The sequence below is a fragment of the Thamnophis elegans genome, chromosome 4, assembly GCF_009769535.1.
Source record: "Thamnophis elegans isolate rThaEle1 chromosome 4, rThaEle1.pri, whole genome shotgun sequence".
NCBI lineage: Eukaryota > Metazoa > Chordata > Lepidosauria > Squamata > Colubridae > Thamnophis > Thamnophis elegans.
In genome coordinates, this window is record NC_045544.1 from 113,202,957 (window position 1) to 113,221,078 (window position 18,122).

General features: G+C 41.2%; 1 protein-coding gene across 2 annotated transcripts in view; it reads right to left on the minus strand.

Moving 5' to 3' along the window:
• Positions 1–4,086: 4,086 nt before the first annotated feature.
• The window catches only part of LOC116507951 (L-gulonolactone oxidase-like), a 53,375-nt gene continuing 39,339 nt past the window's right edge, over positions 4,087–18,122 (minus strand). For both annotated transcript variants that reach the window (XM_032216378.1, XM_032216377.1), the window contains 6 exons: positions 15,366–15,473; positions 14,610–14,686; positions 12,593–12,742; positions 8,414–8,578; positions 6,543–6,633; positions 4,087–4,431 (listed from right to left, as the gene is read on the minus strand). In XM_032216378.1, coding sequence (XP_032072269.1) covers positions 4,303–4,431; positions 6,543–6,633; positions 8,414–8,578; positions 12,593–12,742; positions 14,610–14,686; positions 15,366–15,473 — 720 coding nt within the window. In that variant the 3' untranslated portion in view covers positions 4,087–4,302. The remainder of the gene's footprint in view (positions 4,432–6,542; positions 6,634–8,413; positions 8,579–12,592; positions 12,743–14,609; positions 14,687–15,365; positions 15,474–18,122) is intronic.

The following is an 18,122-nucleotide window of genomic DNA, read 5'->3' on the forward strand; positions in this document are numbered from 1 at the left end:
TTCTTATATTACTTTCTGTCTTTAATTCCTCTCTGGGATTTCTTCTGCTTTTTCTTTCCCTGTTAATGACTAACATTTTTCCACATTGTGCTTTGTTGTGCCTCTACACTTCTTTTTCCTTTGGACCATCCACTCCTTTTGAAAGAAAAAACACCTCCTTTTATTTGGCACTGTTCTGTGTTTTCTTTGGTTGCAGAACTTCCAAGACACATACCTCCTCCATTTTCTTCCCCCATCTGTTTCAAAGTTGTAGCTTTATTGGCAACTCTTGTATTCTGATGCTAGGCGGGGGGACTCATATGGGAGGGAGGCCAGATGGGTGCCTGCAATTTTTATAAGCAGCCTGCTCTTCCACGGAAGAGGGATCATGGAAAGGGGAACTAATGTCATCAGAAGAACACCAATAGAGCCAGCCTGGTCTAGTGGTTAAGGTACCAGGCTATAAAGCAGGAGACCATGAGTTCAAGTCTTGGCTTAGCCATGAAAGCTGGTTGGGTAACTTTGGGCCAGTCACACACTCTCAGCCCAACCCACCTCACAGGGTTAGTGTGAGGAAAATAGGAAGAGGCAGGTGTGTTGGGTATGTTTACCACCTTAAAGGTGAGATATTTGTAAACAAACATTCCTATTGTCAGGGTTCCAAATAGCATCCAAAAGTAAATCAAAGTCCAAGGCAAAGTATTGCTCAAAGTTCCAATTTATTAAGAGAGCCATGTTGGCACATCTGGGAAAAAACGAATCTGAAAGCTTCCCGGTTTTCCCCACCTAGTTGAAAGTTCAAAATCTTGCCCCCACACCCACAAGTCCATCACATGATCCAATCTTCCACTGACATGCTGGCAGTTCTACCCATCCAGTTCCGGTCATGTGCAGAGGTGCAAAGACACACCTATTTTCACAAAGGCCAAACACATAGCATGAAAAATTTAGATTAAAAGGTTGCTTTCTCCAAAATATTACTGTGGCAAAATCCAGCCTTCTATAGGAATCCAGGTTCTATAGGAAGGCCTTTACTATTACACATATGTTTTGTTGGGGAAATACTGTTTATATTTAGTTTGGAAAATGTCCCCATGTAACTATACACCTTCAAAAAACGATCTGTTAGAGTCCAGTTTACATTCCTTGGGGTAGAGTAAATAAAGTAGTGCACATTTTGAGGATTAAGAAGTTTGTTCATTCAAATGAATCAAATGTTGACAAAGTGATAACATAATAGAAAGCAAATATTGATAAAGCGTTTCTTATGAACCACCCTTTACTAGATTAATGGCAGTCCAAGAAAAGTTTTCAGGCATCTGAGTTGACTCAAAAGAAATCCAGAAATGATAATTCAGTTTATACAAGACCGAATCAAACATTGCATTTTGCATTGTATTAACCTTTATATTTTGGAAAGATGATATGGTCTTACTTTGTTTCTGTAGCCACTGATTGAACTTTGAGAAACTTAGATTTAAAAAAAAAAGATTTCCCTTATTAAACAGTATGGAAACAAGGCAAGGTGCATAATGTGGGGCCAATGTAGATGTCAGTGAATGTCGCAACCTCCTTCCAATTCTTCTGCAAATTCCATTATTACACACTTGCCTCAGAAATTTCCTTATTAAGGATTGTAAAAATGAATTTTTCACCTGTTTATGTTGCCTTGTTGAGATCTGCTGATTTGTCAGGCATTAAGTAGAGCTAGTTCCTCTATTGGAATTCCTTATGGCAAGAAAGGAAGGTGCCAGAATCTTCACAAGTAGGGAATAGCCTGCTGGTGTGAAGGAGGATATCAAGCCTCTAGCTACTGCTGTCTATCCCATTTCTCTCTCTTAATTTGACTATTTTATGTTTGAGGAGTTTTCTCTTATATGCTTTGTTTGGACTGCTAAAAGAGGCCTTTTTGTTTTCAGCCCTTGACCTTGAATGCTTAAGAGCCTGCAGCAGGTTTTCTACCTCCTTGGGAGTCCAGCGTTTGTTTGCTGTTACTCATGAGTCAGCTCCCCACCTCTTTCTGCAGGGGAATTTGCCACATGAATTAACTCTTTTCCTTTCATGGTGTAGGTGCTGAGGGCTAAGGTATCCCTGGATAGAAATGCTGATTATGCCAATAGGCAATAGTGAGAACAATCAAACAATGGAACAGCTTGCCTCTGGAAGTTGTGGGAGCTTCCTCACTGGAGGCTTTCAGGAAAAGATTGGACTGCCCTTTGTCAGAAATGGTGTAGGGTCTCCTACTTGGGCGGGGGTTGGTTGGGCTGAATGACCTACAAGGTCCCTTCCAACTCTGTTAATGTGTAATCTGCCAGCCATCTGCTACCTACAGCCCAGCTGGAGAAAAGCAAAGTGAGGTGTTCTTTAAACCATGAAAAAGACAGGAAAAACATGCTGGATTTAAACCACGGTGTGTATAAAAAGGGGTTGCACTTTTGTGTTGAAAGCGCAATCAAATTTCCGAAGTGACCTCCAGGTTCACACTGGGGAGACCAACTGTGGGTGAAAGTTTGTGCATGGCATTAAGGCGTGGAACATCTTTCCCATAGGGCTTTGAGAAAGCAGCAGCAGCAGAAAGTGAAAACAAGGATTAAAGAGATTCTCCCTTATGTAGTGGTGATAATGGATACATGGTTAGTGGTTGATTGGAAGAAGAGAGTGCACAAATGTTGAGCTGCTCTACGAATGCTAGTCATATTCACTGGCATACAGTTCTCAGTCTACTCCACCATCTACTTTCTTTCAAAAATTGTCCATCCTTTATCTAGCACTCCACCACCAACCCTATTCCATTTACAGTGCACATTTAAAGAATCATTAAGGAAATGTACATTGCTCCTGAGAATCCTTTCCCGCATTTTTATCAAAATGCTTGAATTAGGGAGAGACTAGAGGGGAGGAGTCAGAGCACCAAAACTGACAAATGTAAGAACAAAGAAGAAAAGAGGTAATCTTGAGGAGTAACCTTAGAAAGACAGAAAGGGGAGTAATTAAAAAAATCTAATGCTGTCTAAGAAACAAGTGGATCACTTTTGATTTTGATTGTTGACCCATCTGGATTTTATTTTAGAAAAGAAATCTAATATAAACATATAGACAGAAGATCCATGTTCTAATAAATCATGTATGTGCATAAAAAGGGATATTTCCTTCACCTATGAAATAATAGCAACCATTCTTTATAAGATCAAAGATCAGCTAAACCCAAAATACTAATATGGAATACCTTCTAAACCCAAAATAATTGGCTTTTGTCTCAGTTTTTACCTCATTTTCATTGCAGCCATACAATTGGCTAGTGTAATAAGTATAACATGGTTGGCGTCTGAAAAAAGAAAGTTGATATGAAAATTGGCTAGTTTGAAGACAACTGCAAATCATGTAATTCTTTCTTCCTAAGAATTGGGGAATAGAATGGAAGCAGCAGCAGTACGGAATTGTCCAGCGGGTCACAACATAATTTTGAATAAAGAATTGGGAAAAGGCAATCATTGTCCAACTATTTATTGTATCTCTCTTAAGAAAATGAGGAACAGTGGACTGCATTTTAATTGCTCCAAAAATGTTCCCCCTTCTGTTACTTTTTTTTTCTATTTACCCAACACATTTAAATGGACTTATGGGCAGGATCACCGCAGATGGAGAGTGCAGCCAAGAAATTAAAAGAGGCTTCCTCCTGGGGAGGAAAGCTATGGCAAATCTAGACAGCATAATAAAAAGCAGGAATATCACCCTGCCAACAAAAGTGGCTATGGTTTTCCCAGTTGCAATGTATGGCTGTGAAAGTTAGACCATAAGAAAGGCTGAGCACCAAAGAATTGGGACCTTTAAACTATGATACTAGAGAAGACTCCTGCGAGTCCCTTGGACTGCAAGATGATCAAACCGGTCAGTCCCTGACTGCTCTGTAGAAGGCCAGATCCTGTAGAGGAAACTCAAATACTTTGGCCACCTAATGAGAAAGAAGGACTCACTGGAGAAGAGCCTAATGCTGGGAAAGATTGAGGGCAAAAGAGAACGGGATGACAGAGGATGAGGTGGCTGGATGGAATCACTGAAGCAGTAGGCATGAGATTAAATGGACTCCAGAGGATGGTAGAGGACAGGAAGGCCTGGAGGAAAGTTGTCCATGGGGTTGCGATGGGTCGAACACGACTTCACAACTAACAACAACAAATGGGCAATATAAAAGCAATGTGCTCGTAGCAGCTCAGTTTGGCATCAGATCCCAGCAAATGTTTATCCATCCAACAAGAATAACCAATGGAGAACTCCTTAATAAGGGGCTTGTCCATGTCACGACCACTTCCTCTACTTTAACCTTCAATAGAAGACTCTCTCCAGGTAAGTATTCAGAAACATTCCTCTGGGGTCTAGTTTCTCCCGAATGCAACAGAACTTCTGAAAACCTGGGTACATCTTCTCAAAATCCTTCCGGGTGCATGTATGGGCCTGGTGACAGAAAATATGTTTTATGATACTGGTCTTGAAAATGGGTGTCAACAAGCATAGGATCACAACATCTGCACAGAAATAATTCACCTCTTACTCTCTCATGATTATGTTGGCTATGGGTGCTGCAAGTTGTAACCCAAAACTTTTGGTAAGCATCCTTCAAAAATTCCTGGTAGTAATTACAGATGGATGATACTCTGTGTATACATCTATAAATCAGTCTGTCTTCCTACAGCCTGCTTAAAGCACTTAGCCTGAATGGGTTGTAATCTCCCAGTTTCTAAATCAGCTCTTAGGGACACTTAGAAGATCTACCAGTACCTCACTGACATCTGCCATACTTCTGCTCCACCTGATTTTGTTTTGTAAAATCTTTTTAAGCATAAGAAGCTCTCATGATCTGAACCATAATTTATATTTCCAAAATACTGTTGGAAATAAATCCCAGAGGCATTTTAGGAAATAAAAAGATTGGCATCTGCAGCTCAGTGCTTGCTTTCAAAGTTTATATCTTTGAGTATTTTAAAGCAAGATACTAGATAACAATTGTTAGCTTTTGTAGCTTTCAGTTGGACACACTGAATACATGCATATGAAAAATATAATTTAAGAAATAGAAAATAATCTACTCTACAGTGCAGGTTCCTTCAAACAGGTGGGAGAATCCACCACCTCCCTGGCAGTCTGTTCTATTGCTGAAGAGGTGTTATCAGCTGTTCTTTTCTTGATGTGAAGCCTAAAACTATATCCTAAGATAAGCCAAGAGGCAGAAGTTACCAGAGACATCAGATATATGAAAGATATTGAAAAAGTCAAGATGGTAGCATGCAACACAACATGGAAATGAATGGGTGGGACTTTGGTCTCATGATGCTAGACAGCATTTATTATTTCAAGTCTCACTTTAGACTGTCTGTGTCACAGCATTAGTGCATGCAATGCAAGGGCTGGAAAGGGCATAGAGATATTGTAGTCTTCCTGTGCACATTTTTATTTAAAGACCAATTGTGTTGCAGCCTGGTTTGGGCAAGAGAATTAATCTCTTGAAATTGTATGGCCTTGAAATTTCAAAGCAGTTTTTTAGATCAACTAATTTACATACTCATTTTACTTTTAATTATATTAAAATAATTATTATTATTTAATTCAAATCCATAAGAACGGAAGCAATTGTGGTAGGAACTAAAATGCTACAGACAGGCAAAATTGTTATATAGTCCTGAGCAGGTATCTTAGCTTTCCTATTTCAAGGCTGAGAAAAAAATGTCAGAACTCTATTGACTTAAAAAGGTAGAAGAAAATGTTTGGGATTCAAGCCCTGGAGTTGCTGAATTCCGTGCATTCTTCATGTATATGACTTCTTCAGCAATAAAGCGATTATTCTAAGTTAGGTCCTACTTTAAAATCTGTAGGATGGTGAGTATGATGCTATGATCAAAGCCCCACTTGTTTTTCATGTATATACAAAAGAGATGGGACTTCAATCACAACACACCTGCCATTTTGCAAATCTCCATCCATGGAGACCCTTAGAGTTGAGCATATGAAACTTCTGTTGTGAAATCACTACTGAATGTATGGATGAATTCCTGCAGAGATTTATTGCTGTATCTGGTGGGAACTCTGACAAAGCCCTGTGATACTGTTGGGTTCATCTTATGATGAACAATGATAGAGCAAGGAGTCAACCTTAGTATGGTAGCCAACTATGGGACAGCACATAGGAAATAATTGTACCAGGTCAAGTTGTCTTCCTAATTGATAAAAGACTACAAGGGGCCTCGGTGGCATAGTGGTTAAAATTAGTACTGCAGGCTTCTGCTGCTGATCACTGGCTGCCAGCAGTTTGGCAGTTCGAATCTGACCAGGCTCAAGGTTGACTCAGCCTCCCATCCTTCCTAGGTGGATAAAATGAGGACCCAGATTGCTGGGGACAATATGCTGACTCTGTAAAACCGCTTAGAGAGGGATGGAAAGCACTGTGAAGCGATATATAAGTCTAAGTGTGATTGCTACATGCTCTTATTTTCATTTTGTGTTGTTTATTTGCAAAAATGATCTGACTCTGCAAGGGGGAAAGTGTCAGTGTTTACTAGAAGACCTATTACCTTTGCCCAGTGTGGTCTCCCTCCAAACTTCTTCATGACTCCTTCATAGGCAAGCCAGTAGTTAAGGCGTGGAACATCTTTCCCGTAGGGCCTTGAGAAAGAAGCAGCAGCAGAAAGTCAGAACAAGGATTAAAGAGATTCTCCCTTAAAGAATATACATATGTGTGACATCATTACAGAGGGAATCTTCTGCTTTGCCACATCCTGACTATCCCCATCACCCCCATTTGGAGGGCATCCTGAAGGCATCTTAAATGTGGATTTTTCATACTGCCCTCATCATGGGGATTTCAGATACATTCAGCTCACAAGGAGCAACTTCAGCTCATTTATTTGATTTACAGTACCCAGTAGCTTAGTGGTATTTCACTAAGGGAGGGAATGGCTTTTGTTTTAACCTGGCTCCTTTCCAACAAGTCAAGATTCTGCAAGCCCGCATGGTTAAACAATCTTTCTTTTTTTTTCTTTTAACACACAAAGCCGAGCAGAAGTGGGAGGGTTGTTAGGTCAGGCAAGTAGGCAGTAAGTCGCAGAAAATGCACATGCCACAAACACTGGGTGACTTTGCTCTCTGTGGATTAGGGAAGGGGGAAAATACTGGTTCAAAAGTAGTGGTGAGGAGAGAGGTTGTGCACCTTTTGTAACCTGGTCGTCCTGCTGGATGGCTGTCAGCATGATTGCAAATGCAGAAGATATCTTCAATACTACTAGAGGCAGGATAAGATAATTGTGGGGGTAGGACTTCTTGAAGAGCTTCCAATCTTCACAGTCACAAAATGTTTCTGGTTATTCAGTCTAACTTTCTGAATTAACATATGTGCAGCCAGCTGGTAGAATGATCTTTAGGCTGGGCCGTTCCAGATACGTTTCAACTTCAGATCTACAAAATCCCCAGGTGGCTGGAAATTCTTGTAGTTGCATTTTCAGTAAATCTGAAGGGCACCATTGGCTGTTCTAAAATGGCTCTTTGTAGGAAGTAGGGTGTTGAAGGATAGAAATCTGTTCCTTTCTTCCCGAGGAACTCTGGGAGTTGAAGTCCACAAGTCTTAAAGTTGCCAAGGTTGGAGACCCCTGACATATCAGTAGTCTGGAACAATGCTTTTCAGATGGCTTTCTGGAGCAGTGGGGTTTGTTGGTGAGATTAATAATTACTGGTCAATTTATGCAGCACTCCTCTAGAAGTGCTGGAATGATCCTGGAGTGCTGCATAAATTGACCAGTAAGTCCACAAGTCTTAAAAGTTGCCAAGGTTGGAGACCTTGATATGTGGTACCGAAAGTGACCACATTGAATGTCACTCTTCTGATCATAACAAGACAAGTGTTGGATCAGAATGTATCACTACTTCTTTGCAGCTGAGGCTCGGCTTAAAAAAGAAATAGGGAGGGTAGCAGAGTTTATATATTTTATTAATTTATTTTGGCAAACAGAAAACTCGCTGCAGGAGTGCTGGTTCTTCAGGGTGCTTTTCCGGTGATTGCCACCACCACCCCAGGACACCCTCCCTATGGAGCACCGTGAGGGAGGAATCTTTTGGAAATAAAGGAATGCCTATTGGTAGGAAGGGAACTTCCCTTGTTTCCCCAGAAGCTCTCTCTGTGCCAGACTCACAGATGGGAGATTCTGGGAAAGAAAATAGAGGTGTTCTGTTAGAGCCTGCCATTAAAGTTGAATGAAAGGTGTAGACATCATGAGGGGCCAAAACAGGATTCATTCATCCCTTTTGAACCACAAGTCTTTCATGTTTAAAGCTCTGCTTTTTTGGCCCACAGTTAATTAAGCTTCACTTTAGTTTTCATTGGCACTGAAAGAAACACTTGCCTCCAATTACCCAGCTTGTCTTTTCCAGTTATGCCTCCCCCCCTTCTCACCTGTACATGATAATGTTGATGTAACAGCTATTCCTCTGGAAACAAGGGCTCAGGAGGAAGTCATCCCCTTGGGTGAAGCGCACTTCTACTGGGTAGTGGGCTACCATTTTGGGGTTAGTCTCCAATATCCCCTTTAGCTCCAGAAGAGCATCCTTTGTTTTCTCACTAAAAAAAAAAAGACCTCTGTAGTCAAATCAGACAGTATTTTATAATGGACAATATTATCTTTCCACCACTATCCATGCCTTCTCATATGGAACCATGGAGATGACCTTGAAGAAGGAATCCAGACGTTGTTAGGCCAACAAGTACTACTGAAAGATGCATTAAACACAGGAGGGGGGGGGAGAGAGTATGAGGAATAGACTCAAACTCCTCATATATAAATAGGAGGGAAAGGAAAATGTAGGCACACTTGCCAAATTCTGTTGCTATATTCAATCTCAATAAAACAAGAGTTTGAGTCATCTTGTAGAGTCAGTTACTTGACCCAGTCTACCTCACAGTAGGCTGATTTAAGCCCATTGGGAGCAACCATTTGCTGTTGTTGTTCAATAAAAGAAGGGAATCCTGTCACCCACAATAGCATCCAGCAACATTTGTGGCTCTATTATTGTCAGTGAACATGGATAGTTACGATTTCCAGATTGTCCAAAGTGATAGCTACTCCAGGGGACTTTAAAAACCACTGTGGACCAATGTCATAGCTGGAAATGTGCATTAAATAAATGAGAGCTAATTAAAGGCATTCTCAAAATCCCTCGTTTTGAAACATTTTTTTTTTAAAGTTAGGAAATTATAAATAATAGAATTAACTTTTAAAAAGACAAATGCTATTCTCTTTAGGAAGAAGAAAGACTCAAATACAGATACATGATTACTTAGCTTGCTAGTAATAACCGTGAAAAGAATAGTACTTGAAAGTAGTTGATTGCAGACTGAATAGCTATGGCCCGAAAGAGAAATATAGTTTTAGGTCATGGAAGCATAGGCCATAAAACTAAAGTTTTCAGATGAAAGGGGGAAAAAAGACTTCCATTTTATTCTATCCACATCTTGGGAATGATGTCCCGTTCTGGGCAACAGTGTTTTATGATCAAAGCCAATTAAGTTCAGGGAAGAACAAATGTGATCAAGGGACCAGAAACAACATCATATGAAGAGAGAGTGAAGGAAATGGGAACTTTTAATTTTCAGAGACTAAAGCCATGGAGGAGATGATAGCACTCTTCAATCATTTTTTCTTCAGACACAAACAATTATTGTTTAATTACATCAAAGGCAAAATAGACCACAGAAGAGCAATAGCTATTCATCTGTAACTCTGTGACCTTAAATTAGTAATTCAGTTTAGCTAAGCTATCAGGGTTAGTAAATGTAAAGGGAGCAAGGACTCACTATGTATTTCAGCCTAAATCCTTGAAGGAAAGACAAAATACCGTTATAAAAACTGAATTTAAAGACGGGCTTTAAATTCAGTGCCTGCCTTTAAGTGATTTGAAAATGATACCAGAATGGAATCAATTAGCAATTACAAGGCTACACATCCAACAGGCAAAGGGGTAGAAATAAATACACTCTGAATTCAAAGGGAATGCAGAGCGTGATCATCATGCCAGACAAGCTTCACAGCCAGGTCTTGTTTCAGCAAACAGTCTGAATTCTGATGTTACATGTGGAACGGATTGAGTGTCTGGGTCCAGATCTGAATGACAAGGGCCAGAAACAGAGGATCCTGATGTCATCTCATCCCAGGTGCTAGGGATGGGTCCTCTAATGGCCTTCTTCTCAGCTGAGGATAAGTCAATGCCTGGAATGCTCTACCTGACTCCATTGTTACATCCTCTAACCCCTGCAGCTTCAATCTTAAACTGTCTACCTTGGACCTCACCCCATTCCTAAGAGGTCCATAAAGGGGACGTGCATAAGCGCACCAGCGTGCCCACCATCCCTGTCCTAACAGCCCCATTTGTTTGTATTCATTTCTTTCGTTCATGTCCATGTCCATATTTATAACTGCTATCCTGTATATGTTTGACAAACTAAGAAATGCAAAATACAAATAAGTCTTCAGCCAGGGGAATAACTAATCTTGTTTCGTATTCCTCAAATGCTTTGGACATCATCTGGTCTACTTTACTTTGGTCTGGTTTCAGTTCTTCACCCTGCTGCACTGGAGCATTATTTATTCTAAGACAATGATTTATATGGTTACTTTTTCCTTGTACGGAACTATAGGCAATATTTACGATGTGCCTCTGATCTCAGAGACCTGTTTCCTTTTCTTCTTCAACCTTTAAGCTCATTGTACAGTGAAGTTCTTTTATTACATATACTATCCTATATGTTTATTTGTGTGTGTGTGTGTGTGTGTGTGTGTGTGTGAGAGAGAGGGGTGGGCTTCAAAAATTTCAGGAAGGGGTTCTCTGCCTGGTTGATCGGTGGGCGTGGCCATGATGGGCGTGGCCTAGTTGGCCGCCTACACCACAGCCGGGGGGGGGGAGGTCATCTTCCCTGGCTCAGGAGGCCTTCCAGGAGGCCGGTTTCCCCCCTCCCCTATGAGCAGGCCCTGCACTTACCTGGCATCAAAAATGGGCCGTGTGGAGACTCCTGGGAGGGGAGGAGCAGGGTGGGCATGGCCAGCCAGGGGTTGGAATTTGGAGGTTTTCCGAACTGGCCATAATTTTAGCTATGGGTTTTCCCGAACATGGGCAAACCTGTAGCAGCCCACTCCTGGGCTCGGGTGAGTTGGCAACCAACCACAGATCTGAAGACCATTTTAAGGTAAGTAACTTGAGATAAAAGTCTTCTCTTACTGTCTCCAACTTTCTACAGTCTGGCGTCTTTCACTGGGTGAGATTTCAGTGTTGACCATGCTATCTTGATGTCATGCAACTGAAGTGCTGAAGTCCAACACAACTGAAGGGCGCCAAGTAAATAAAACTGCATGGTTCAGTCAATGACCAGGTGATTCACTTAACAACCAGAATAAGAGAGTTGGAAGGGACCTTGGAGGTCTTCTAGTCCAATCCCCTGCTCCGGTAGGAAACCCTACACCACTTCAGAAAACATTGTTGTTCAATCTCTTCTTTAAAACCTTCCAATATTGGAGGACCCACAATTTCTGAAGGCAAGTCCTTCCACAATTAATTATTCTGTCAGGAAATTTCTTCTAGATTGCTTCTCTCCTTGATTAGCAATAGCAATAGCAATAGCAGTTAGACTTATATACCGCTTCATAGGGCTCTCAGCCCTCTCTAAGCGGTTTACAGAGTCAGCATATCGCCCCCACAGTCTGGGTCCTCATTTCGCCTACCTCGGAAAGATGGAAGGCTGAGTTAACCTTGAGCTGGTGAGATTAGAACCGCTGAACTGCAGATAACAGTCAGCTGTAGTGGCCTTCAGTACTGCACCCTAACCACTGCGCCACTTCGGCTCTTAGTTTCTACCTATTGCTTCTTGTGCTGCCTTCGGGTGCTTTGAAGAATAGTTTGACTCCCTCTTCTTTGTGGCAACCCCTGAGATATTGGAAGACTGCTATTATGTCTCCCCTAGTCCTTCTTTTCATTAAACTAGACATACCCAGTTCTTCATACGTTTTAGCCTCCAGTCCCCTAATCATTTTTGTTGCTCTTCTCTGCACTCTTTCTCAACATCTTTTTTACATCATGTTGTGTGTTTGTGTGTTTGTGTGTTTGTGTGTGGTATTCCTATATTACTCTGTTATCTTATATGTATATTCAACTCCCTCTCTCTCCCTCTCTCTTTCTCTCTCTCTCTCTCTGTGTGTGTGTGTGTATGTGTGTGTGTGTGTAATTCTACATTATCAATTCCAAACAGTGAATATACTCAATACTCCTATTTTCCCCATAACCACCACTTTGGGTACTGGGTTAGACTGTGAGAGAGACTGACTGGCTCAAAGTCACCCAGCTGGCTTCCCTGCCTAACAAAAACCTAGAACTCACAGTCTCCTTTCTAGGTCAGCATCTTAACCACTACACCACTCTGATGTGATCTCGAAACAATTCATGAGAATCACCAACACACAGGGAAATAGTTTTAACTTATAAAGGTATGGTAGAGGCCTGCATGTTATATGTCAAATATCCTCCAGATATTGTGGAATCTATTGGTTTCTATTGGAGCGAGAGGGGGAGAGAGTCCCAATTGACTTACAGGGGAATGGCCCAATCTTGCACGTGCTGCTTGAATCGGCATTCATAGTTGAAGATTTTGTAGCTCACGTTCACATTTTCCACTTTGCCGGTGAAGAGGAGCCAAAAGAAGAAGCGGTTGATCCAAGATACCAAGAAGGGCAGGAATGCGCTGAAGGTGAAGGAGAAACAACAAGCTGAGAAGGACTAAGTCACTGTTGGAACACCTTGTCTGCAGGCTAAAGCCCTCAGAGGGTATAGTTGGCAGCAGGCATTCTCAAGCTTGGCAAGATGTGTGGACTTCAATTCCCAGAATTCCCCTGACAGCACAGGGAATTGGGATTCCTCTCCTGGCAGTCTGAAGGAAAACCTTTCCCAGTTTGGCACCTCCCAAATCTTTGATTACAACTCTGTGACCACCTTTCCCCAATCTGATATCATCCAGATGTGGTGAGATTGCTTTGCCCATCATTCTCTGCTGCCATGGCCAAGTTGAGTGCTCCTAGTCAAACATTCCTGGGCTGGACTGAAAAATATCCTGAGCTGCTGAAATTCTGCTTTCCTTGTTTCTACTTTGCAGAAGCAGCCAGGACGGCGGTGGTGGTGGTGGTGGGGGCTGGAGAGTCAATGCTGGAAGTCATCAAAGAGAGCTTTGTAGTGCAAGACTTTCACTGAATGGGCAATAAAAGCCTTCCCCATTGCTGCCTCTAAACAAGCTGTTCATGTCACAGAAATTATTCACGAACACAGCACGGAGTCTTTTTGTAGCTTCCAAAAGGATGAAAAGGAAGCCATGTGGGAGTGGCAACACATGTCTAGAGCTGTTAGCATTTCTTCCATGGCCTCCTTATTTAAGTACAAGGCTAGAAGCCCCAGGAGCTAAACAGCGTTCTACAAATAAAGTACTGGGCTTGTAATCAACTTTGACTTGGGCTCACAATCAACTTTGCTATTCATTATTTCCCAGGGTGCATTCTAACAGGCAAAGAAACCTTGCTATCACTCTTCATCTCTATCATGCCTCCAGAAGTTGTGAATGCCCCAACACTGGAAGTCTTTAAGAAGATGTTGGATAGCCATTTGTCTGAAATGGTATAGGGTTTCCTGCCTAGGCAGGGGGTTGGACTAGAAGACCTCCAAGGTCCCTTCCAACTCTGCTATTGTATTGTATTGTATTGCATTCATTGTTACTGTATATATGGCCACTGATTTCAATAGAATAGCACAATTACGGAGCAATCTCTAGCCAATCTTGGCTGATTTTGAAAATCTATGCAAGCCCAGATTTGGTTTGATTTGATGAGAGACCACCAGGAAATATCTGGGCTGTGGTCTAAACTGAAAACCTTTTAAAAAAAGCAATGGCAAATCCCTTCAGTACAGTTGCCAAGAATATTATTTATACTTGTGAACACCATGCAAATGAGAATTTACTTTTCAACAAGTTATGGATGATGAGCGGATGGATTGATTGATTATGTACCATCAAGTTGTTTTCAACTTCTGGCAACCACATAGATTTTTCTCCATTGCAACCCATCCCTAATCTGTTCTTTCAAGTCTCCCAATGGTGTGTTTTGAGTCCATCCATTATGGGTGGAGCAATTTCTTTTTTCCACCAATTTTTTCCACTTCACAAAGGTGCTTTCATCTTCTGCCCACCAGAGGACAGCCTAAGTTCAGCTATCACTCTACTAGAATGAATAGGGAGATTTACAACAGTAGTAGGAGATTCTGCATGCGTCTGTCTATGAGTAATCTTGCTTGATACATAGTGTGGGATGAAATCCCTTGACTTCCAGGAATAAAAATTAATCAGAATATCAAATAGATTGTCCCGGGTTGATATATTTTAATTCATTTTTGAAGGCTTGGAGAAGGGGCGGATACATTCATGAGTGACAACTACAAGAACCCACCTCAAGCTAACCTGTATAGTAAACCTCATTGGAAGCAGAAAGCGATGAGATATGAACCAGGCAAATGCAGTCCTTCCATCCACCAGGCAATTTTTGTTTTGAAGAGATGTAGAAACTAACCTGATCCAAAGGAGGAACTCCAACAGATAATATCCAATGGCATAATCCCAAAACCAGTTTGCTGAGGAAGAGGGAGGCTGCAAAAACAAGAGTATTGGATTTTTATGAACTTGTCACAAGGCTGGGGATCTGGCTTTTAAACCCATGGTATTGCGAGAACCACTTAATGCTAAGTTCATCATAAACCCGAGCATGTATCAACAGGGAATTGATTGATTGCACTGATATCCCATTTTTTTATTTTTCATACAGGGTCTTAAACGGGGTCCTATCATCAATTTATGCCAACAACCACCACCTGGTGAGGTCCTTTTGTCTGAGAGACCGAGTGATTGATCCAAACTTCACATAGCAAATTCCATGGTTGGGTTTCTCTGGTCGAAGCCCAGTGCTTTAATCATTTAATTTTAGTAGGACAGACCAGTCTCTTTCAACTGGGCACTTTTGAGATGGTCTGGGAACAGTTGATGGGGATTAGCATATTTGTGTTGTGATTAGATGTAATTTCTTGATCTGTAGAGTGATGAGAGTTATGCTTTGCCTAGCAGGGAGGTTGAATGGGGGGAAAATGATAATGGGTAACCCAACAGATGGTTTACCCATTATCATTTTTTCCCCATTCAACCTGTCCTGTTGAAATGAGCAAGACTCAGATCACCCCATAGCAACTGAAATGTTCTTAACCCTGCCTTCCTAGTTTTCTTTCTCAAATAAACTTAATGGCAGATGACTTTCATCTGGGTAGCACGTACTCACCTTGTTGGTATGATCTTGGTAGATGATGCTCACGTTGTCACTGTGAGGGAACCAAAGGAAGCGGAAATACTCAGATTTCTTCAGGTGATTATCTAGGTTGTCAAGAACCTACAAGGTGTTCAAATTGAGAGCGGAATGGACACATCTTTAAATTGGGTGATATTGCTAAAGTTTCTAGTTTGGTGGGTCATTCGTGTGACATGCTGAATAATTCACGTTCAAGAGTGAAATTATGAATTTATTACTTCTCACCTTTCCTCATGAACCTCTAGGAGGAATGCATAATACCCTCTCCTCCATTTATACTTACAACAGCTGTGTGAAATAGTTTTGATTGAACATTAATGACCATCCCTCTCACCCCCAAGAACTTCCATGGTAAGGTTAACCTGCATTTCCCTACTTTTATTCAATATTTTAACCATCACACAGCCACTGCTTCTCCTCTACAAGAGCCTGATTTTTCAGCCCATTAATTTGCTGCAAGAAAAGGACACAAACAGATAGTCTACACTCTTCCTAACAGCAAGAACAGTTCAACAGTGGAAACAGTTGTCATCCTTTTCATTGAGTGGACAGTTACGTATCTTCTGGGGATGTTTAACTGGGATTCCTGGCCTGAGTAGAGCAGTGTTTCTCAACCTTGGCAGCTTGAAGATTCACTTGCTGGCTGGGGAATTGTGGAAGTTGTCACGGTTTGAGAAATACTGGAGTAGAAGGCCTAAATGTTCCTTCCTGCCCTAGGATGCTCCAGGGAATTCTTATCAATATGAAGATCTCAAAAATAATGCAGAGGAACAAGAACATTCACCTGGGAGTTTTATACAGGGTCTATAAAATGCAATTTTTACACTTTAAAATATTTTGCACTAAAATATTTTGGGATCAAATCTTGGGTGTTTCCCTCTGCCCACCTTCTAAATGTTTTGCTAGCAAAATTTGATCATTGAAACTTCATGCCACCATTGTACAAGATCAGTAATTGTTCTAATTAATTGCTGCTTCCTGCCATGAACCAGTTTAAGATGGCTTAAAAATAGAAAATGAGAGATTGGATAACCAGAGTAATCCCAATTCTTCCTACGTGTAAGGTTGTAAATTTGCTCTGGAGATGGGAGCCAAAATTGCAGAATTAATACATCAGAGGGCCAATTTGGTGTAGTGGTTAAGGTGCTGGCTTAAAAAGCAGGAGATTGTGAATTCTAATCCTACCATAGACATGAAAGCTGGCTGGGGGATTCAGGGTCCATCATTTTCTCTCAGCCCAACCCAGATTACAGGGTTATTGTTATGGGGAAAATAGAAGGAGGAAGGAGTATTATGTACATTACTTATAAAGTAATAAAGACGGGATAAAAATCTAATAAATAAATAATCTAGCAGCAAAACTGACACAATTGAGTGTCAGAGAATTCATGACTGGCAGAGACATGGTACAAGGTCAGCCAATGAATAGGCATAGCAACAGATCAGCCAATGGGAGCTGAAACAGATTGGAGCCTGGGCGTGGTTTAGCCCTGCAGCTCTGTGTGCTGTGCTGAGAATTGAAACTGAAACTAGTCTTGTATGTATTACGCTCTGCGCTGGAAATGAAACTAGTCTGCACCTGCTGCTCTGATCTGAAACTGAAGAACCACTCTTGGTATTGTACATTTACTCCTGTGTTATTATGTATATAAAGAAGTTAATGAATCCAGCTGAATCAGTTATCTGTGTGTGCTTTCTGGATGCGATTTGTGCAACAAACTCTGATATTGAGGATTGTGTTACATCAGGCTTTCTCAACCCTGGAGGAGCCCTTGAAATAATTTTCAGGATCAGGAAACCCTGGCATCTTCTCTAACTGCAAATCATTGCTAAAGAATAGGTTGAATTTTCTCAGTTCCTTTCTGCAGCCAAGGAATTTGGTTTACTGTTATATTTTCACCAGCTTTTAGTCATCTTAAAATGGAAAAGTTGCCTTCCATTTGAAAACGGATGGTAGCTACTATAGATTTCTGTTGAAAGTCAGGAAAGAAAATGCCCAAAATGAAAGAAGAAAGTAACCACTGATTTTGCAATCCTTCTCACTGAATCCTATGCCTAAGAGACCATGGGAACTAAGAGGCACAAATTAACATGCAGGAACTGAAGGAGGAGTAAAATATATTGGACAAGAATGGTCCAGGGAGAGAAACAAAGAAGGTGAGCAGCCACGGAAGCTCAACAATTCACGTAAAAAGAGCATCTGTTTGTACAACCTAATCTGGAAGCCCATGTGCAAAATCAGAAAAAATGAGATATATATGTGCCAAAGAAAATCATGGCACAAAGAAAAGGGGGGAAAAGGTAGGGAGGGGAAAACTTTCTCTTAATTTTGCTCTCTCCAGCTGCTTCAGGGAACAGGAAATGCTTTGAGGACAAACAATGCAATACTGAAGCATATTTAGGGAACTGCTGAAAATCAGTCAAAGAAGAGAAAAGAAAGAGGCCACTCTGATTCAGGTATCACGTGAAGACGTGAAACCACTGTCTTCTGCATCACAGGCCAGCATTTCTCAGGGATGTAATGTCTGATCCAGGTCATTCATAAAATTATGGGCTCAGATTTAGGTCTTCTGGACATCTGCATCCCTCTTTTAAAATAGGAAGTGCTGCTCTTTCTGCAACTTGTCCTTGGTGAATTAGAAAGTCTTCTTAGCATCCCATTTCCAGTGTCCATCTTATAGGCCTCTGGAAGCTTATAATCAGAATAGGAAGCTAACAAGTCCCCCTTAT